At 40.9% G+C, this 22,927-nt stretch overlaps 1 protein-coding gene across 3 annotated transcripts; it reads right to left on the bottom strand.

Moving 5' to 3' along the window:
- Positions 1 to 662: 662 nt before the first annotated feature.
- On the bottom strand, positions 663 to 22,431 carry dicer1 (dicer 1, ribonuclease type III). 3 transcript variants are annotated; one of them, XM_053874309.1, is made up of 29 exons: positions 22,239 to 22,431; positions 20,634 to 20,729; positions 20,106 to 20,289; positions 19,261 to 19,423; positions 19,028 to 19,158; positions 18,539 to 18,673; positions 18,295 to 18,452; positions 17,571 to 17,739; positions 16,588 to 17,048; positions 15,972 to 16,104; positions 15,564 to 15,806; positions 13,315 to 13,469; positions 13,089 to 13,221; positions 12,932 to 13,007; positions 12,717 to 12,856; positions 12,066 to 12,245; positions 11,723 to 11,936; positions 11,073 to 11,226; positions 10,800 to 10,982; positions 9,658 to 9,763; positions 9,330 to 9,505; positions 8,126 to 8,882; positions 7,654 to 7,806; positions 6,111 to 6,716; positions 5,780 to 6,032; positions 5,333 to 5,601; positions 4,521 to 4,683; positions 4,349 to 4,424; positions 663 to 3,413 (listed from the first exon to the last, which is right to left on the bottom strand). In XM_053874309.1, exons 3-29 carry the CDS (start codon positions 20,217 to 20,219, stop codon positions 3,248 to 3,250), a joined length of 5,667 nt encoding a protein of 1,888 aa, XP_053730284.1. In that variant the 5' UTR covers positions 20,220 to 20,289; positions 20,634 to 20,729; positions 22,239 to 22,431; the 3' UTR covers positions 663 to 3,247. The 3 variants fall into 3 exon arrangements, with proteins under 3 accessions (XP_053730284.1, XP_053730285.1, XP_053730286.1); XM_053874310.1 differs by lacking the exons at positions 663 to 3,413; positions 4,349 to 4,424; positions 4,521 to 4,683; positions 5,333 to 5,601; positions 5,780 to 6,032 and having other exon boundaries at positions 6,694 to 7,014; XM_053874311.1 differs by lacking the exons at positions 663 to 3,413; positions 4,349 to 4,424; positions 4,521 to 4,683; ... (11 more) ...; positions 12,717 to 12,856; positions 12,932 to 13,007 and having other exon boundaries at positions 13,315 to 13,363; positions 13,437 to 13,469.
- Positions 22,432 to 22,927: the final 496 nt, after the last annotated feature.

Below are 22,927 nucleotides of genomic sequence, written 5' to 3'. Positions count from 1 at the left end.
TGATGAAGTAAATAGACAACCTGAAAAGCATGTCAGTTAATTCAGTTCATGCTTCAATTAAACACGACTGCACAACCAATATCTCTGGTTGAACATGTAGCTATCCCCCACTGTGCCAGATGTATCATATTGGCATGAAAATATATAAGGGTAATATATAATATAATATATAAGGGAATATATTTGATTGTCGCTGTTATGAACTCAGAATCTACATGTGCAATTTTTGCATTCACTTTTGTCTTTATTTTTACTGGCTCAAGTGGTGTGGCCCATCGTGCTTTGCTAGATTTTTTGTGTCAGTTTTGAATTAAATGTACAGATTCCCAGGGTGAGTGTTCCAATGACCCTCTTGCCGTTCCACAGTATGGACAACACAGAAGCTGAGCTGTTGAGAGCACAGTGGAGATGAGTAACACAAATATATAATATAGTACCAGACTTTAATGGAGCTATTTGTGGTGTGTAATATTCTTAGAATAGGTTTATTCCAGGAGACGCACCATTATGGAACTCCCAACAAGTCAGTTGTGTCAGAGTTGTGATACAGCGAATATCACATCCTGCCACTATACTTTGTCAGACTGAGCAACCTTGGTCTCCGATCTGAAGTAAGTCGTTCAGAAGACTTCATGTATTCAGGAGCACAGGCATTTGGGCAATACTGATGCATTTATTGAGTTATTACTATGTTACAATAATTAAAATTAAAACAAAAATGAACGTAAGTGATGAAAAGGTGCAGCCCACCGACCACCGGAGATACAGCACAAAAGTTCCATTGACATGTGACGATCAACGGCATGAAATTTATTCGCACAATGTTTCTCTGTGTCGTGTTCCACGACCAGGTGACACCAAGCTCCTCTGTGGGTTAATGCTCGTCCACACCAAACGTCACAAAGGAAAGATTGACTAGGAAAAACTGGGTGGGATACTTCTACTGATACAACAAAGAGCAGGAGGAGTGCTGGTTACTTCTGTCAGATAAAAAAAAAAAAAGAGATACTATTGAGGGTGCAGTAAAGCAAGTGTTTGTTGAGGTAGTACACAAATCTTGTTCCACTTGAAGTAGAAACAAAAAGAATCACAAACAAGGAGTGCCCTGCATGAATGTGGCAGTGAGTCAACTCCAGCATGGAAAAGTGCCGGCAATTTTTCATTCATGTTACTTTCTCAGACATTACCAGAAAATTTCCCTTGAAATTTGGTCAATCATTTTTATTTTTTTTTTTAATACCAGTGTGTTTTTGAATATATGGCTGGCCCTGACACCTTTGTCCTCTCCATCAAGTGCATTAAGGCATGTTCTATCCAGGCATCGAACCCACATTCTTCATTTCCTTACAGTGTCATCTCACAGGCACATGAATGTTCGCCCTTGAAAAGGTTAGTCTCATTCAGAAAAAAAAATGGCATTATACATTATTTTCACTGATTCTTTTCCTGTTATTACACACTTCGACATGAGGTAAAACATGGTTCCCAAGTGCAGTGGTCAATTGTGCGACATGTAGAAGAAGACAATGCCAATGAAATACAACATGACTTCCACAAGCTCAGCACTAACTTCAAAAGTTCCTTGTCTTTTTCTACAAAACGTCAATGTCTCAGTCGCCAATAGTGGCTGCCGGACAACGTGTGTGTTTTCTGAAGATGGCATCTCTCTGAGAAAACTATTTTCAACATGACTTCACAGCCTTAAAGCTTCTTGAACAAGTGACATATGAAATATTGCAATAAAAGGTGATAAAAACACAAATGGGACTGAATTTATCTCGACCAGTCAAATTGAAGAGCGGATGTGGAATCTTAATGGCTGAATTCAGAGTAGATCACAGAAAAGTCTTTAGACTCAAGATTTGTTAGTCTTTTTTAGTTCATCATGGTTTCAACATCACTTCGTAGATCCACTCAATGCTAAACCCGTTCACTTAGAGTGAAAAATTCCATCGTGTCTGGTTATAAGTGTTTAATGAGCTCCAATACATGTGACAGTCCGGATTAATTCAGGTTTCTCATAATAAGGATAAGCAAGCACATCATTATCCAACTAGACCAAGAAATCTTATGGCGTTTAAGGGGCAACACACCTTCTAAAGCATGACATCCTAGATAGAGAGAGAGAGAGAGAGAGAGAGAGAGAGAGAAAAAAAGAGGTATTACAGTAACAGTGCAAAAATATTGAAAAAATAAAATAAAATTCAAGCATTGTACAAAACATAGCACCAAATAAAAAGGAGAAAAGAAAATTCAGATAAGAATATGCATGCATTGAACTGAGGTATTCAGTGAGGGTTGACTGATAAGAAGCTCAAGCGAGAGCAACACAAACAAGGATTTTCTCAAACCACATTGTCAGCTGAGCTCCAGCTTTGGTTAACTGAGCGGTGTGAAGAACACAAGTCAGTGCACTGGACTCTTTTTCATAGAGACGTATGAAACATATTGCAACTCAATTCTTTCTAAAGTGGATGAGTTGCGACCTCATACAACATTTAGCGAACACCAACCCATAATCCCACTTCTGACATCCACCTTTTGAACACAATAAATGCCATAAAATCATAATTCCTTCGGAAGATACATCTATAGATTTATAGCACTCAAGATGCCAGTTTACATGAGCCAACATGGCAAATCATACATAGTATTTTCGGTAGGAATGTCAAGATTCTAATCCATTGAGCAGAGAATTAACCTTGGCAAAAAAATCTAAACATACCACTCGCTTACTTTATATCTATTTGATATATTTTCTGTGCTACATACAATTTGTCGTCACTGCAAGTGCAGCCTGAAGAATGACCGACCCTCATGGACCAAGTGCAAAAAGTGTCAGGAATAATGCTCCACACGCTTCAGTGAGGCACCGCCATGTTTTGCCCTTGTGGCATCTGATCGCCATCTCAGCCTTCTTCTGAGGATGAACACATTTCAGTGAATAATTAGAACTTGGAGAGAGAAGAAAAAAGAAAGACTTAACACCTAAACATTTAAAAAAGCAGTAATACCACACAGCATGAAGAGAAAATATAGATTGTATTTGCGCAAAGAAAGATTCCATATAAAATAAGTTCTTGAGATCAGTTTGCTTATGATGTCACAACTTCCCGTCTTGACTTGCTTGTGTCAAGTTCAGCCGTTACAGTCTGGAGACAAGTGAGGCGACGTGTGGGTGAGCCTCAGGGCTGGTGTTGCACCAGGAGCACAGGTTCAACACCATCAAATTTCTGCAGGGAGGAGCTCAGTTGCTTTGGACCTGAGGTTGATTGGCTTTGAGGCTGCGTAGTGCTCGCCGTGCCGCAGCAGACTTGGCGATTCTGTAGCTGCGGCCGACACCTTTGAACTTGCCCTTCCCGACAACCTCCACTGTCACCCGGACTTTCCCATCATAGGTTCTTTCCGCTGGGCTGCGAGAGGGGAAGATACACATAGAAGTCAATGAGATGTTTTGGGCTTCGTTTAGTTTGTTTGCTCCTCATCACGCATTAAAGAAAGACACATGCTCCACGTTGCGGCGCTCATTCGCTCACACAGCATGGGATGATGTAATCAATAAAGACAAAGACAGGGAAAGGTTTAACATGTGCGTGGAAGGGCCAGTGCCTCTGTGCTTCTATCCTGAAGTTCTTTCAACTTAAACTATTCTATCCATCAGTGCGATCTCATTTCCTTCAGAATGGATGAGTAAAAGATCTGACTGGTTGCCATATTCAAACCTTCTATAGCATGATAACCGACTTTCCTTACAGACCTTCACCTGGATCTCACACCAAAACGCAGTTATATTGAAGGCACATTTAATGAGACCAAAGTGAAGCAACGCAATATGGAGTGATTGTGTTCTGTTAAACAAAGCTTTGTATGTGATGTCGTCACATTGAAAAGAAAATAATATTCTGCAGATTACAAGCAGCAAATGCAGCAAAGGTTAAATATGCAGCCAGCGTTAATGTAGCCACGGAAAGAAGAGGAACCAGCGCTTTGTCGAGTTATTTAGAAGTGACACAAAGGTAATGGATTTAGTGATATGGAGTCATAGCGACCCTTTGGTAAACTTGTTAGCATGTTCTCTATGCTATAATCATCTGAATGACTGTTGACATACAGTACCAGACACAACCGGACGTTGTCTACATGTCGGGTAGCTGAATGTGTTACGTAAGAAAACTACACCTACTCACACACTGACTTGCCCTGTCATCAAATGTAGAAAGAGAGAAACTAGGACAGAAAAGACAGGTTCTCTTCCGCACAATGTTGTCACACAGAGTCACAGACAGGCCAACAATCTTTTACCATCATTTACCACACTCAGTCAACAGTAACTTCATTGATCAGCTACCTGAACTTAGCAGTCTCTGGCTCCATCTCCAGCAACTCTCTCACAGGAGAACGAGGCACATTAGCGGAGAACTTCTCTAAAAGTACATATAAAAAACACAAGCCAGTCGGAACGGGTCCCTGACAAAAGCAATCATGGACAACAGATGAACATCTCTCATGTACTGTCTTACCTATAAGTGGCCTCATCATTGGAAAATACACCTGCCAAACTATTTCCAATGACATTCCACTGTCCATATAAATTGCTCCAGCAAGAGACTCAAAAATATCTCCCATGGCTTTGGGGACCTCAATGTCCTCCTCCTTCTCTTCATCTTCCTCAGAGCGCCGCAGCTGGTAGAAAACAGAGGAGACAACACAGACTTAAAAATCCAATCCAGTAAAGAAGGTCATGACCAGATTATAGCAATACACGGGACAAACCAAGTCCTGTTCATTGTACTATTTATCCTTGTAAACTCGTCAAAAACACAAGTAAATAGTTTTTCTTTCAAATTTGCTTGACTTAGTGTCAAGTGGTAATGATGTGGTAAGCAGTGACTTCAAATTTCAAGCATTTCAGTCCTTTTCTGTAAGATCCTTTGATTATAAAACTTTGATACTCAAGTGCTCCTACTGCAGTCTATCAGTGTGTCAAATGGCACAAAGAGCACTTGGTAAACTGTTCAATTTGTGCGATTGATCTTATGCACTTCCAAATAATGTGTTTTCGAACCTCTCCAACAACTGTTGTAGTGACTCAGAACGCTGCATGTGCGCCTTGTAAGGTTCTGACACTGAGACCCATGCTGACGTTCTACAAAGGACTGTATCAGCACTAAGCGGAGAATAAAACCAGCGTCACCCACTCCATGTAAACGGAGGGTCGAGCTTAGCTTCTCTGAATGCAATTTTGCCTGAACACAGGTCCCTCTTTTGAACAAAAACTGTTTTCTTTGGCACATTGCCACAATCAACATATAAAGAACAAAAAAAAGGATACCTCAGAGTCCATGCCTTGCATCTCATTCTTCTCCAGTTGAAACTGAACAAAGTCATCAATGACATGGAAAAGTTCAGGTGAAATTGCCTTGAAGTACTTGTGGTAGTCATATTTGACAGCTAGGGAGGCAAAGATGGTGTTGTTGACCAGTGCTGAACGCAAATCGGTCAGCACCCCCGGGGAGTGTTGCCGGGGATCTTCGTAGAGGTGCTTTGTTATGAGGTAGTCGAGAATTGCATCACCAAGAAATTCCAAACGCTGGTAGCAATCTTAAGAAAAAGGGGAAAATGACATTGTAGTGTTAAATTACAGTTATCATTATTACATAATTTATTACATATAACATAAGAATCAAGATTGTGAACAGACACAATATATGTAATGTCATCCTGGGATCTAGCAGAAGTCAAGTAATCTGTACCCAGAGAACACCGGTTGCAGTCTCACCTGTGATGGTGTTGTAATGGTACGAAGCATGGGTGAAAGCTTGCAGGAGATAGGCCTTGTTTTTAAATGTATAGTTAATCTTCCTTTCAAAGTTCTCAAATCCAGAGATTAAATGGTGAAGGTGTTGCTTAGTGTCCAGATGGTCCAGCATGCAACGGGGTGGGATCTTAAGCCAACCATAGCACTGGTCCAGTGTTGAGTTCTGGTGCTGTGCCATTCCTGATGCTTGGCTGGATTGCTCAAGTGGTAGAACCTGCAATCATTAAAACCAAAATGCACTTGTAGGAAACTGGATAATAATAATAATACATTGATTCTAGTAATTCCTCACCTTGAGGCCCAATGAGCAGAGGAACAACTGGGCAGCACGCTCACCACAGCTTGTCAAATAGCAACCCAACAGAGCCTCCACGCAGTCAGCAATGCTCTTGTCAGCAATGCACTGCTCTGTGTGAAGGTCGTAAGATATGGACTGTTTGCCAAGTTCATTTCCACAGTTTTCGTCCGATGGATTCCAAAAACCCACCACAAAATCATCTTCTTCACTGGCCTTGGTAGGGTCAAGGTAACACATAGCATCCCAGCAGCTGTAGTCAAACTCCTCAACAGAATGTCCACTGGAAACCGTCTCCAAGTGGTATTTACCAATAGCAGAATTAAGCGGCGACTTGGGGGACTTCCATTCAGATGGAGAAGCCAGAGACAGAGATGGGTTTGCAGGAGAGACGGGTGTAGGCAGGCCACCAAGAGAAATCTTCTTTCCAAATGCTCCTGATCCTAGCAACATGTTGTCTATGAACTTGATGTGTTCGTTGTAGTACTCCAGGTCATCCTCCATGCTGGCTTCATCCTTTGGCTCTCCTTGCATCATCAGCTCACTTGGTGCATCATTTTCTTCTTCCATCTCACAGTTTTCAGAACTCCCATTGGCTAGAGACTGTTGATTTCGCAGGATGGCAAGGGCACACAAAACACATCTTTACAATTCAGTTCTGAAAGCCATTATGTCTGTGCTATACACATTTATTATTATCTGTGGTTTATCACCTGCTGGTTCACTTTACGATTGTTTTTAGTACTGTAATGCTGTGAGCGGATAGTAAGTCCTGTTAATGGTGTTTTCGCTACAAGTGTTTATGGCCACAGTTTGACTTTCCCAGAAGTTGTGTCAGCACCATGGGAGCCAACCAGCACCTTCCTTCTTCAGTCACTTCAGTTGAAGACTTCCTTCAAGTCTGCGTGGGAGGATGAGTCAACAAAGCAATTCTAATATACAGGATGCTCATTAAGTCTCCTCACCAATTAAAATAATGTAACACATCTTATATTTCAGAATATGCATCGAGTGTCCTGGCTGAAATTGAAATCTGTGGCAGTGGTGTCATATGTGTTCAGGTCATGTACTGAAAAAGAAATCATTATTCCAAATGGTTGGTTGATACTCGATATCAGCAAAGTATCAAATGTCACTACTTGTACTCGGTCAGCAAAAAAAATGGTATAGAATAATATATACAAGTATGTGTTCATGTAACCTGCAAAGGATCATGGGCTTGATAATGGACTGCACTGTAAAAAGTTTTGCCATGCACAGTAACTGCAAAAAAAAAAAAAAAAACAACTCTTTGGACAAACGTGTATTGAGGGAGGAAGAGAACATCTCGATATATTAGCAGTGCTTCTCACATCAGTGTCTCAGTCAGGACACTACTTCGTGTTCAAATGCAGCAACTGACATCATCCTCTTGAACCTCTTGAAAGACCATGAAATTAGCATGAAGACATGACATTATCAAATTAAGAAAAATTAGTTTCAACCAGGCTGCGGTTGTTAGGTTGTTTTTAATCTTTAAATCTGAAAACTATACACCTACCTCTTCTAAATCCAGCTTGTCAGTGCTGCACTTGTCTTGGTTGACTACATACCCCGGAGGCAACCAGTTGACAGGGGGGTCAAAGATAGAAACCACCATCATGCTTGGAAGTCCCTTTTTCTTCCCCAAGCGGTAGAGATTGCAATTGCTAACCTGCAAAATCGCAGAATGAATACTCATAAGACATTTTCTTAAAGCGGACTGGCATTTCCAAATGTACTAACTTATTCACGTTTCAGGAAAGGTGAAAATTATTGTGGAAGAGCAAGGACATACATAGGTGCCTATTAACCTCACGGTTCAAGGTCTCACGAGAGTGTCAACACCAAGAAATGTAGGTCACATGAATATCAAATATAACAACCCAACAACCCCAACTTCTAGTCTTAGTGTCTGGTATCTATTCTTCCTCCAATGTCTTCTCCTTAGTAACACCATCCCTAGCTGAATGCAATTGAGTTATGAAGCTCACCTTTTTACTCCTCATGTAGCTGAGTCGGCCTTCGTGGGCATCAGGGTAGGTACAGAAGAGATAAGTAGTGATTGCATGCTTCAAGAAAGAGTCGCCAAGCATCTCCAGTCGCTCCAGGTTAAAACCATCACTGGCATTGGACAGGGTCAATGCTTGCAGTATGAGACCCGGGTTGGGACCCAGGCTCTTGTGGAAGGTTGGTGTCATGTCTCTCGACGGGGCAATTGGATTGACATCCAAAGAAGGAATTGTTTCTACTGTGCATGTGTTCTGAGCAGAGGGAGTGTTGGGGTTCTTGAAGCTGATAGAGGTAGATATACTTGTGTGCTCAGAAAACTTCTTGGGTGTCTGTTCATTACTATGCTGCTGAGGACTTGTACTTGGATTATTCAGACTCTGACAGGGTTTCACAGAAAATGAGGTAGGGCATTGCAATGATTCAGAACTTAGCTTAACGGGAGAGTTGTTGAGAGCAAGTGAACAACTTTCAGGTTGGTAAAGACTCTCCCTTGGTGGACAAACCCTGTTGCTAAGATTTGTAACAAGGGTGCTACCATTCATGTGGCTCTTGGAGCAGGTGCTTTCCTCAGGCAGGGCAGAGTTGTGAGGACTTTGATACATGGGGTGAGGGGATTCGTGGTGTAATTGTTCTGAAGAGGTGGAGCAGTCACCACTGTCAACAGAGCAGGACTCAAGTGCAAAGATCAATATTTTGCTGTCAATTGCTTGTTTCCAGCCAAAGTCCAGGTTTGGATACCTGTCAAATTCAGAGAGACAATTAAGCTACAGAAAAGCACCAAGTGGTTACAAATCCCCAGACTATTGTCTTAAAATGTGTGTTGACATTCTTGGGTAATAATGAGGCATCGGCAATGTCGACCTCACCTCAAAAAGGTTTAGCAAGACTCATTAAATTGATTAAAAAGTAAATGCAACACTTTTGTTTTGTTGTTTGTTGTTTTGTTGAGTTATTTTGTGTTAGTGCAACAAAAATTGACAGCAAATACATCTTTACTCCATATGTAAAACGATGAGCCTAAATCCACACAATATTAATTCATGTAATGTGGTCAGTGCTTCATTGAGGCTTCATAGCTCAATTCACTTCATATAATATCACTATTACGTGAACGTTACACATTTGCCATACAATGTCAGCAAAATACACGAGTTTCAAAAAGACTTGCAGAGACAGAACAGTCACCTGAAGTCAGGGGGTAGAGTCTCAGAGCCCACTCCGGCTTCTTTGGCTGTTCGGGATCGGAGTTCCTCAGCAGTCAACAGACAGTGGAGGCGGTAAAGAATACTAGGCAGACACACTGCTTTCCTCCACAGAGAGGCAGGGATGGGGTGGATGGCACAAAGCTCTGGGACTAGGATCTGACAAAAACACCAAAAAGAATATTTGTCAGACAAAGATGCAACTTAGAAGAGTGTAAATCAGGTCATCAGATGAATTTACTCATCTGTAGACAACTCTTAAACCCAGGGTTACTGTACATGCCCCCTGCCCTTTATAAAAAAATCCAAACCTGCTTGTTCTGCAAACTCTCCCATTTAGCCTTCCTTTTCTCAGCACTGCTGAGCGGCAGAGCCTTTCCTTTCTGATTCAAGTGACGAGGTGTCAACAGGTTTAATCTGAAAGCAGAAAAAATAATTAAAACCAAAAACACAAGTACACAAGTATTTAACCAATTCATTCTACCAGTTGCTGAGGATCTCACGGTCACCATTTTTATTAATAATAAAACGATGTGATTATTGACTGGATGGAGGTCGGAGGATGACACTGAAGTACAATGAGAACAATTGGGAAAGAAATATGCTCTTTTCCGTTTCCATGAGAGAGGACCTGCTGTACTCCTAATTGTTGTCTAAAATGGTTTACTCTACACCCCCAAACTAAGCCTTGAATCACACCAAATCTAATATTTAAGTCAATCCAAGCACTTACCCCAAGTCCAATGTAAGTGATATCCAAATACAGATAGATGTTTTAAATATTTTTTAGTATGTTTAACAGCATACAGCAACAATTTAAAATTTGATTGAATTTAAAACTATGCTAAAAACAGCTTAGTGTTATTTTGTATGTCGAGACTACTGTAGATATAGTAATTTACAGACTTTGGACTGCATCCAAATAAAATATCTATACGACATTTTGTACATACAGAAGCCACACCGGTCAATATGCTGCTGGCGCGATGTTCTGAACTCCCATCATTCTGCCAATATTATTGGACTTTGGACGCGTCGGACCAATGAAATTACAGGCCAGGGTTTCCGCCAGTATAATATAAACGCAAGCGCAGCCAATCAAGAAGCGATAGAGAAACAAGGAAGCAAAGGGGAAAGTTTTAACATTAACTAGACAGGTTGAAATAAAAATGGTTTCTCATCAAGGAGAAGTAAATTTCCCTCCATTCTGCGGCTTTCCTCACACGCTCGGCCCATTCATATGCGTGCTGCAATTAAGGTGGCCAGACTGACTGCTTTTGACTTTGACTACAGAAAAACATCACAAATGTACAGCAGATGATGGTGTTAATTGAAAACATGAACAAAACATCTTGCAAGACATCGCAGCCATTGGCTTCCGTCACATCATATCGAAGAAAAGCAATGATCAATACCCAAAACATGTTTATTTGCGAGATAACGCTTAACTCACCGAGAGGATGTGTGATCGACATCCAGGAGTGGTTGGTTCAGGTTAGAGAGGTCCAGATTGTACTTTGTTTTGTAGTACTCAGCAAAAGTCTCATATTCAGGTGATGGAAACTTGCTGAGAGGTGTCAGGTCTGTATACACATCAGCCACATAAAAACGATGAGGTTGGTCAAAGTTACGGTATCTAGGAAGAGGAGAACAAATCAGTCAAATTTCTTCTTGAATACATCAGAAACTCATGACAGATGGCTAGCAGACATTTCAAATGAAGTACCTTGGAATGATGACAGCATCCTGGTAGTCCTCCAGCTTGAAAATAAAGGGGTTTTGTTTGGTATACTGAGTGGTGGGAATGCCAATGCGAGCCTCTGAATTTTCAATGTCCTCCATGAATTTAAAGTCAATGTCTAGAGCATCAGAATCCCCAACTGAAAAAAAGACAAATACAGTATATGAAATAAAGTCTGACAATCAAAAACAAAAGGAATCCTGCATAAAAATGTTTTATAGTGCGCATTTAATATTCATTCTATTGTGATAAAATATACACAGCTAAAAAAAAAAGACAAGGAACATGAAATAACATTGTAGATCTGAATGTATGAAATTAATTATTAAATATTATTCAATATTTTGTTTTTTACATAGATGAGTGCTCTGACATCAAAACCACACAAAAATTATCAACAGAAATCAAATGTATTAATCCATGAATGGACGTCTGGATTTGGAGTCATACTGAAAATTAAAAGTGGTAAAAGACTACGGGTTGATCAAACGTTGATGAAACCAGTGAAAATAAGGCTCAGTAGCAGTCAACTTTACTTAGTGGCCAGAAACTGCTCCTGTTGAGCTATTTTACAAGGAGATATGTGGCTAAATAGCAAACATTTAATGCAGCATAGGGTAATTATTTTCCCTCACCAACATTCAGTGGTAGAACACAATAAGCAGAGTCTGCCAGCATGGGCTTGTACTCCAGGGCAGGTTTCTCCAAACGGAGAATGTGGGAGAAGATGTATTGGTGCAGGCGTGTGATGAGGTCCAGCTGTCCCGACGTGAGTTTGAAGTCAGATTTTTGCAGCTCAATAGAGATCGTCACCTCCCCTGAGCGAGTGTACACCGGAAAATATGGGATCTGTAGAACATATGTGACAGATCACGATCAAAGGTCATTTGCTATATGAAGACAAAATTCTAGCAGTTTTGTACAACATTAAAAGAAACTCTCAAGTTTAAAATTTGGTGGAGCCAAATGGGTGCTTACTCGAGGTATCGGTCTAGCAGTCAAGATGCCGAAGCACCTGGTGGTGTCCTCTGGGGGATAGAGTTTCCTGCGTCGAAAGTTGAGTTCATCAGGAAGCGGGGTAGTCAGGACCATCCCAATCACATACAGGTAGTAAGTCTGTTCTGGCTCTGTATAACTGTCCTGTAGGCATTCTGGTATCTGCAGATGACAAGAGGAAAAACAACTTATTATCTATCAAAAATAGTGTTACAATAGAATAATACTCATTAGGGATGTTCCAATACTGAGATCAGCACCAGTACTCACATCGGGCCTATTTTGCTTAACTCCTCAAACACTCATTCATGACAGCACCCAATACCTACTACATGTAAACTAGTGCCCAAATAAAACACACAGGCACTCAGACTCATGCACACACACAAAAAAATGCATGGAGCTGAACCACCACCATCACAGATTTTATCACATATTTTTCTTTTAATTAACCTTGTTAATGTGGTTATATTTTTGGAAATTTGCATTATTTTTAAATGATCACTGTTCTAATTTATAATTGGTTACCACGAAATCATACCAATCAGATTTTAACCAAATATTGAAAACATCTTAAAAAAAAAAAAAAAAAAAAAAAAAAAAACACTTCCAAGGCAAAAAAATATGCCTCACAGCTTTGGGGTAGCACTGCCTCCTTTTGGTGGACCCAGGGCGGCCCGGAACGCAAGTCTCCTCTTCATCGTGAAGGTCAAGTTCTTCTTCATACTTAACAGTTTCCTTTCCCACTGGCATCAAATGATCATCCAGCTCACCTATTAACCAGAGTAAAAACAAATGAGTGCAGGTACAGAACAGAACAGAATCACGCACGCAGACACTGTCTTTACCCATTTTGTGTAGTTTCTCACAGCATAAAAGAGCAACCGCTTTCTCTGCCAGTCTGACACAACTCATTTCAGGACCCTTTAATGATAGTGACACGTTTTGTCGTTATTACTGGGACAAAACAAGACAAACACATTTGCTTTTATCAATCAGTTCTACCTGAACAGGGGTCCTCAGTGGAGAATTAATGGGTAAATAAAGTGTAGACTGGAACTTTCCATCCTGTGTCTCCACAGTTTTACACTTTGGCGCCAAATGGGTAAAAGGGTCACTTGGTAGCCTTGCGCAATACCTAAGTACCAAGATAAATGCACAGACAGTATAGCATTTTTGTAGTAGTAGCATTTTTTAAATATATTCACAGCAGAGGTAAGGATGAAGTTACCTGTTAATGTGCCCAATAGCTGTGTTGATGGTTACCTGGGGACCTCCATCTTCAGATCGAAGAACATAGGGTGGGAGAATGTTGTCATCATCAAACTCTTGATCAGTGTCAAACTCACTCACCTCCACTGACTTTGAACACTTGTTCCTCAAAATCTGCTCAACAGATAAAAGACAACATTTTCAACCTTGCAGGTGCATCTGGACAAGATGGGCATCTACATTGAGAATGAGCTACAATACATAAATGATGACGTTTTAAGTGAAAACAAACCTTGAAAATAAAAAGTGTGAATATTAATAATAATAAGCCTTAAATGCACATATTGTTTTGCATAACGCTGCCTGTGGTGGTACACTGAGTTAATAAATTCTTTCCTGTCAGCACAACACTGTCACAAAACTTTGTAGTAGGGCTGTACCGAAATGAACAATTTTGGCTGAAAACAAAAATGGTGACTACAGCTGAAAATTGAAGAAAGAACCATAATGTCAATTATTAGGAGCACTGCATTTATGGCTAAGATATCACACATGACACAGCAGAAAACGAGGGTGCAGTGAGACAAGTCCTTTTTTCCTGTGAAGTGCATTCTGCATCTCAAAGCTTTATTTTGGCATCCAAAAGAGGATCTTTATTAGTATAGCCACTATAATGTGGAGAGGACCTTAAGAAGCCAGTGCTGACAGACTCTAAAAAGGGCATTTTTTTGTATTGTTTTCACTCTGTGGTCCGCTGCCATTAAATGAACAGTGACTGCAACAGATGCATCAGTGGAACTGGGCTATGAAGTCAGCAGCTGTGAGTACAAAATCAATTGTGTTGAGTACTTCCAGCATGTAACAACTGCCACACAGAGATATGCTTTACTGATGCACCCCTCTAGTAATTTCAACATTGCACAATCGCAACCTCGGGTGTACTGAAATACCTCCACACCGCAGGCCTGTTGGCTGTAACTACAAAACCACACCAGCAGCAGTTTTTGCATGCATTATCATAACCATCGGTTCCAGCAGTCCTATTTGAGTGGTAAAACCCTACAGCGAAAAAAGGAAATGCCACTTTTTCGGCCAAATTCTCTTTTTTCAAGAGTACATCGTACCTGTTGGAGCAGAGGTACGTTAAGTTAACCGAGACAATTCACCTGGGTGCATTCAACTCCAGAGCCGCAGCTCGCCGACCCCTCATTAACTACTGCAGATGCTCGACGATGTAAACGAGAGTAGCGGTTGCAGTGAATTTAAACTTCATACCCAGTGGAATTGTCTCAGTGGACTAGTCTTAAAATACACATTTTGTTGATAGTTACAACAAAGTAACTTGACGTACCTGTGATCCAATAGGACATGTAGGACCAAGAACATTAGACATGCAGGTACCAGAAATAGAAAGAGAGGAAGACAACCACCGAGGTTCATGGATGTAATAAAGAGGGGTATGAAGACTAGAGGTGAGAGTAGAGATAATGATGAAGCTAGATAAGGTGGAGGACATGGAGGGTTTGGTACCACTGTGGGAAAATGTATACTGAATATAAAAAGTCTAAAATTGTCAAAGCAGTATGCTCCACAGTCCCTCTATCTTCTCTACATGTAAACTGACACAGTTCCACCATGATATTGACGACGCTGGACAGCAAAGAACTTGAGACTCATGAGACTATCATAGACTACACCGTTTGCTTTCTCAATTTTTTCACTAGACCAGTGTATAGTCTCTGAAACCGGTACCGCCAGGGCCCGTCTCTTGTTTCTCTCTTCCTGTGCAGGCTTACTCTCAAGGGTGGTGCAGGAGAAGCCTTAGGAGTAAGGACTACCCAGAATGCGTTGCGTATTTTCAGAAAAGAAACATGACGTCCAAAGTGGAGGCTGAAGGAGAGCTATTTATATAGTATATTCTTTGTTAATGCTGATATTAATATGATGAAAACAATTGTATTGTCTTAGTTTAGGCCCATTTAATGGATTATTTACCTCATTGTATCTTACGATCTTTTGCTGATGATTGTCGGTGCAGACGAGACATGTTGCGGTTAAGTTAGTGAACATTACAAAATGGTCATTTTTTTGTTTGTGATAATCCATTTGTTTTATGAAGATGAAAATAGTGACGCCGAAGTTGGATGTTTTATTGAAAAACTCGCCCGCAGGGTTAAGATAAAGCTTTTATTCACTCACAAGTATCAAAATACCTAGGTCAGGAGTATTTTATTAGTGTCTCAGTGGGATACAGTACGTGGGCCTTACCTTCTCTATGGCCTTATATGTTGAGAGATCGTCTTCAAAGGACTTTGTCCTCTCACTATCTGCCAACATAATGTAGTTGGAGACAGGAGCCCGGGCTCTGCCTTTAGACTGGACATATGACCGGTACTCTGATGGGAGGTCAAAGCGCACCACCAAGTTGCACTTTGGAATGTCCACTCCTTCCTCCACAATGCTAGTAGCAATAAGCAGGTTGGTTTCATGTGCCCGGAACTTTCGTAGCACCTGCAAATCAAATGAGGAAATATATATATATATATAGTTTTTTTTCCCTCTGCAAGCTGGCAATAAAAGCAATGGTTGTTTTTTTGTCAAAAAAACTCCTCTGGAATGTTCTCATCATAAATAGTAAAATCGTAGTACAACACCAAAGACAAAACAAACAATTACCTCCTCTTGTTTCCTGAATTCTATCTCCATCTGCTTGTTACGGGGCTGGTTCTTGCAAATACTATGGCCAGTAATGAAGTTGTTGTTTATGTAGGCCAGTTCTGGATCTTGCTTCCCTGCTTCCTTGATAAGACTGGATTAGTCACAATGAATTAGTCCAATGAAAAAAAGGGGGAAAAAATAAGGAAATAGTCAGTCCATTGACAGGAGAAGAGATGGAAACAACTCAACTGCAATCACCACAGAACTTAAGCAGCGCACAAGAAGCTAATGTCTCGCAATCAGGCATTTCAAGGGATTTAATTTCTGAACTACTTGTGATGCAGTCTGCAAACTGGTGCCGTATTAAGTAACAGGTCGCACCAAAATGTTGAAATGGCAGTTCTGAGTTAACTGCTGAAGAAACTGTGGCAAACTGTGTTGTGCTAAACAAGGGTCTTAAAAAGTATGACGACGCTCTTTATATGTGGATGAATTATGCCAGGTACCCTCTGAAGCACTCACTAACAACTTCTGAGTGGAAGATCATGAATATATGTTTAAAGAACATGCAATGCATTATTTTGTGTGAAGAAAATGGGCATCATGAAATTGGCAAAATGAGGCGTTAACCTACCGATTGAGGACCACAGCTGTGTATCGCCTCTCCACGAAGATGATTCCGCACAATATGTTGGTAAAAGGAGAAGGGAAGTTTGCCTCAGGCCTTTCTTTTGTCTCAACCTCTTCATCTTCTGAGTCACTCCATGAGACATAGTTGTCCTGATTCCGATTGTTGTACCATTCTACACTCTCAAACTGCTGCCTCTCAAAAGGCTTGTATTCATGCAAAATCTCCAACAGTTTGAGGACCTTTGGCGTGACAAATCTGAGGTCCAGGGAGGCAGGAGAAAAGTGCACCTCACAGAGGGCATGAATTTTACGCAGAATGGTTTCAGTGAAGAGCAGGAATCTGCGATTGAAATCATCCAACTCATGTTTGATGTACTTCTGCAGTTCACGAACCATGATGCCTGCTGCTTTATCTGCAGACCAAGGTCCCAGCACTTGCAAGACAACTCGGCAGTCGCAAAGAATCTGCAAAAGGCACACGTTGATGCGTTACCACCTATCTATACCGGAATACCAAACATTTAGGTAGTCTCATCTAATTCATTTAAAGGGGACCATGTACCATCTACCATCTCCAAGGTCCCCATTTGCGGAGATTACATTTTTTTAATCGGAAAAAAAGTGAAACAGGAATTGGAAAGCACAACCTATTTTGTAACTCAACCTACACAATGTACAAAGGGTACAAAACAAGGGAGCACAGAATATATTAAGAACGGGTAGAGAAAAAGATGCTGGCAAGGCAGACAAGGCTGAGCTGGGAGTGACTCTTGGTTGTCCAGGGTGCCGAATACATATTACATACAAGTTGACACATGCTCTCCAAATCAAATAAATAAAAATGTTATCCAATATGGACTAAGTGGACTGAGTGTATCAAACCAATTAAAAACGATTTTATGTGAAAAAAGATGTGTGATTTTTTTTGATGAAGTGATTATTTGAAAATGTGTGCTTCTTTGTTCTGTATATAATGTGTTTTTTTACCTGCTTAGAAATCAAAGTGGGATCCTTTTCTTCAATGGGAACAGCGATATTGCAGTCACTGAGAAAGTCAAGTGCACCATCCAGCTCCCGCAGCAAACAGGAGGACAGACCGCTCTCATCCAAATAGGTTCCACAGTCCAGCACAACCTCTCGTGGCTGAGAGGCATGTCTGAAATAAATAGACATGGTCATTAGAAGCTCACAATTAATGTTAGGCATGTCAGACAACTGCATCAAAAAGTAAAACAATATATTACAACAAAAAATCAGGAAACCATGACATAAGATTATCCATCAGTATTTTACAGGCATGTGTTTTTTCGCTAGGGAAATCAACTATTATTTGGCAATCCGACAGAGAGCATTTGAATTAACCACAGCAAATAATCATCTGGAACATTATTTGCAGCCACGTCATCACTTAATGATGACACCACAGGTCAGGCTCTATGACAGTGTTCAACGTGATGACGGAGGCACCTTTGCAGGTCCGGGATTGTGTGACCGAAGGCTCGCGGTGGAAAATAAAATCTACACTGAACACTGCTTCATTCAGTGTGTCAACAGCGTCAGAGCACAGAAATCTGTGAAAACACTAAACTCACGTGTTTTGGAGTCTAACTGACGCAATATCCCAATATGGTTTCAAGTTGACAAAGTCCATATTACAGACACAAGAGAAAGTTTTGAAACCTCAAAGAAATGAATCAATAAGTCATCAAACCTGTCAAGGACCACGAGGTCAGTTGCAGTTTCAGCATTGCTTTTCAAGATTCTCTCAAGATTCTGGATCTTCTCCTCCAATTTCGATGGGTTGCACTTGCCATTGAGAATGGAAGCTGTGAGACCCAGGATACGAGGACAGGAAGAGCCATCAAACAGCTGCAGAAAATGAGAGGGTTCAAGGTTAACCAGCCATTTAAGTTTACAGACAGTCGAATATTTGCTTAGCATGCCAAGATCCTCACCTCCATGACATTGCGGTAAGGATGGTCTGCGATCGCCAGGTGGCAATCATCAAAAACCACAAGGTTTATTTGTGACAGAGGTAAGACTTTATTTCTCAATATCTGGAGAAATGTATGACAAGTCATTACCAAGACCTGTAAAGACAAAATGCTAGTTATTAGCAGTGCTGAGTAAGTCATGAGGAAAAAGCAAGAAGCTAATCATTTAGGTAGACAGTGTGACGCAAAGTTAGCCGAGACATGACTCATACCATGGCAAAAGAAAAAAAACATTCATTCCAATTTACACTTGGATTTGTAGTTATCACAAGTGTTCAGTGTCAGGTTCATCATGTTAATGCAGTAAAAAAGAGAAATTGACAGTAGGGTTACTTATATACTGCGGCTGAGCTGAAAAAGATGACACCCAACAAAATAGGCATTAAATGGAAGAGTTTTTAAAGTGAGTTAAAAGGGTCAAACCAAATGATAAAAAATGACTGATCTTACCTGGTGACTGGCAATCTCGTGAGTCCACTGTTCGTCTGTCCATGACAAACTCCCCACTAAATCTGTATATTCTCCCACCTGGAGGTCAGAGTGAGTGCGGATGACTGTTGCTTGCTGGCCAACAGAGGAAGCTAGAACATGTTCAGAAGACATAGATGAAAGGCAGCAATATGTTATTTAATAGGTTGGTACATTTAAAAAATCTATTTGAATAAACAACAAAACAAAGTTACCTGAGTTCACTAGAAATATAGTCCTTTTTGCATTCTCTTTGTAATCCCCACGTATTTGGTGTGAGAGTTCTTTTGTTAGCAGTACTGCAATAAATGTCTTCCCTGAGCCACTGTTCAAGCATACAATAGTATTATGTTCCAAAGCTGCCTCGAGAAGTTCTACCTACGGACAAAAAAAACAAGCACCAAATTTAAAGTGAGGGCAGAACAAGAAGCAAGACATAACCACAATTCACAGAAAACATAATAAGTGTTCTTCACTCTACAGCTTTTCAAGCTCTGTGAAATATCAAGGGGAAATGATGACTACACAATAAAGAATCTATCAGCATCGATGCTCTGTGAGTTAGCTCTGTGAGTTTGGAAGATGTAACGCAGTTTCAATTTCTAGTTCTGTGGACTACATGAGCCAGTTATACCCCCAACACAGAATGGTACATGTACTCGCGCAGACAGTTCCCAGTGCACACAGAGCTTAACTCCGCCACCATACAGAGCATCAGGGAGTACATTTGTCACATGAGAAATGAGGCATGAGAGCCTGCGACCACCCTCATTTGCATGAGAGTTGACAGCCCTGAACAAAACTACGATGCACTGAATCTGCGGATGGTGAATATTGCAAGGGAAAAATGTTGTAGGTACCGGGTGCTGCCATGAGTGAGTACAAGTATACAGTAGTATACTTTAAATACCAGATTCTAACTAGCTTAGTGAGGTGATAAAAGTTTACAGAGTTTACAGATGACGATGATTTGACTTGACCTTGACTTTTGGCTTAGGAAATGAAGCAACCTTATGGTTAAAAAAAAGAATTGGCGGATGTAGAATTGATGTATAAATACCTGGTACTTCCGCGGTGTGTAGATGTTGTCATGGATTGCCTCCTGCTGCCACGGAAGAGCAAAAAAGGGCCCCATGGATGATGTTGCAGGGGTGATGAGTTTTAGGCCAGCCATGGTTTAAAAAGGTGACATGAGGGGCAAGGCTCCTCTAGCTGTCTCCCTTATCTCATTTCATTGATGTTCACTGACAAAGAACAAAAGTGACATCAGTTGAAGTGCAACGTAATACATGGTTTTCCGCAAAAGTTTTTCTTCATGAAGGCCAGCATAATACAGGTGGGAGAGATCATAGATCAACCAGATAGCCTCGTCATAATTGCATCTCCCTTTGAATGATGCCTTTGTGAGGCACACACTCAACACCATAATTTACCTTCAGCTGCATCATATTATTTAAGAGACACAGAAATCTTCGGCATCAGAGGTCAGACAAGGAACACTCCATAGTGTGACATGGTGACATCTTGTGAGTGATAGTGTGACATCACTGTAAAAATAAAAATGCTTATTAAAATAAAAAATACTTACAGGTAATAAGATAACACAAGTCAACACCTAAATCCTGTGTCATGATCCATGCTGACCACCCCAGACGTCTCTTAATACATCAGTGGCACCAAACACCTGTAGAGAAAGCGTAATGTTCTGTACTCAGCAATAGGCATTCATGGACATAATCACTGATTAATGGTTTACTGCATAAATGCATGACATTATGAACCAGGATACACAATAACAGATGAATATAGGTCGACATTGGAAAGAAATACAGATAACGACATTTGTCTAAAATAAAGCGAGGTTGCTTTCATTACTCTTGTACCACAGGGTCAGTCGCGATAGAAACAACTTGAAGAGCGCTTTAAAATGAAAGGAGAACAAGCTGGCTCCAGTCTGAAATGGATCTCATTGCCATGTCTTCGGCTGCTGTCATCTCTGCTTCTGCTCCATTATGCACTGGTAACTGGTGCACCGATGGCATCACCAATGTACAACCATCATATAATGTAATATCACCATCAATAGGTAGCCCCCAAGTCGATCTGACCAGCCACTGTGGCACCTACACCAGAACATGAAGCAGCTGCCAACTGTCAAGTGACATCACACTGTTTTTCTATGGGAGCTGTCACACTTTCATAACCAAATGGATGTTCATGTTAACATTTTAAAAATAATTGTAATGGGGTGACATTTTTAGTAATGGGATGTGCACAATTCATGCCTTCTTCTACTTCTTCAATTTGGCTTTGCTAAAGGTCAGTTAAACATAAAAAAAACAAAGATAAGAACCTGATTTTTAGGCCCCATGGCCCAGCCCCACCTGGGTCGAATTTGCGAGCATACATATACAACTACATTTACAGTGCTATAAATCAGGAGTCGTCGACCTGCGGTCAACAAAACATCAAGCGACAAAACCAGCACGGACCAATCTTTTGGCGGTGCACTCTCCGACTGGCGTGATGTTTGACTATCCTTTAAGTACATTAACAGTAGGTAACGCTGGTCAGATTCAATGAATTTTCCATCAGCCCAGAATGGAATCTCGCCCGTCGTCCCACTCGTGTTGAAACGGCACACAGCAATATGGAGTGACCACGTCACGGGTCGCTAATTTCCAACAAACATTAATCTTATACTAACTGCTTCGTTGAGCGGAAGCCATGCTGACGAAGCGAAGCTAGCACGTTAGCCACACGTATCTGAATCCCAATATATTCAGCCGAAATCGATGGCGTTCGAGAAATAAAAGCGTAGGTTTGCCACTACGCAATACGTGTCATGTAGCCTTCGGTTTAATACCGCACGTCAGTCAATACCGGGCTCTTCGGCAAGCGAACTGCCACCGCACAAGCTAAATGGCACTTAACAGTCACACTTTATCCAGCTATCCGACACGTTGCACCGAGAATAAAGGTAATAGTGTGTATGCGCTCGTTTCAATTCCCAACTTCACTCGCGTATGTTGTAATAATAAGCCAACACGTTATCAGCAAAGGACCTCAGATGTAGCATCCACCACGCAGTCACTGTACAGACAAGCTAGCTAACAGCTTTAGCTAGCAGGGAAGGTATCCGCGACTACGTTTGCATTTCAGGACACAGGAATTAAATAGCGCGTGTCCTCACCTGAATTGGATTGATGAGCTGACACTGTTGACAGAAGCAAGTCAATTCACGTCTCTCGTTCAATCAGCCAAAACATCTGACCCGGCTATCCGCTCCTCGTCTACGACGGCCGCTTCCTGAGTCATAGGCCTCAAACACGCCAGCAATCTGAGGAACTGCCCGCTGTGTCGCGTGCTCCGTCTGACCGTCTGGGCTGAAGATAAAAAATTAAACGAAACGGACGACAATCTGAATTCCACTGAAATCGGTGTCGTCCTTCGAATTTAAACAAGGCACACCAGAAAACATGTTTGTACGATTTTTTTATTTGTTACCTGCTCTGCTGTGGACGTATAACTGTGCCATCAGATTATTGAGTAGTTATTTACAATAGTTCGGATTTTTAAATGCCTATTTTTCTCAAGTAAATTTGATTGAAATTTAATTCACCAATTTCACTTTTGGAGTTGAACTTTGATCACACGAATCTTGTCCCACAAAAATCAGAGGGTTAGAACCTCAGTAAAAATAGTTTTTCTAATTGGGCGTATATTTTTATATATGTCTTCTCTGGCTCTTGACTATTGAATTTGTGATCAGTCTTTGTTATTTTATTTTATTTTATTAACAGCACTTTATTGTGAAGCACTTTCATAGTTGGTGGGATCCCCACTGACCACGGCAATACATTTGATTCTGATTCAGATTCT

Source organism: Synchiropus splendidus, chromosome 9, assembly GCF_027744825.2.
Source record: "Synchiropus splendidus isolate RoL2022-P1 chromosome 9, RoL_Sspl_1.0, whole genome shotgun sequence".
In the NCBI taxonomy this organism is placed as follows: domain Eukaryota; kingdom Metazoa; phylum Chordata; class Actinopteri; order Syngnathiformes; family Callionymidae; genus Synchiropus; species Synchiropus splendidus.
The sequence above is the reverse complement of the archived record's forward strand: the minus strand, read 5'-3'. Positions and strand labels throughout refer to the sequence as shown.

Bases quoted from the DNA above. Each gene is read 5' to 3' on its own strand.
- dicer1 (XM_053874309.1), bottom strand. From the start codon at position 20,219: ATGGCTGGCCTAAAACTCATCACCCCTGCAACATCATCCATGGGGCCC. The intron at 9,506-9,657 runs GTTTGGATTTTT...TGTTTTTGTCAG, and splicing joins AGAGTTTGCAGAACAAGCAG to ATCCTAGTCCCAGAGCTTTG. The intron at 6,717-7,653 runs GTAGGTGTATAG...CGAAATCAACAG, and splicing joins ACAAGCTGGATTTAGAAGAG to TCTCTAGCCAATGGGAGTTC.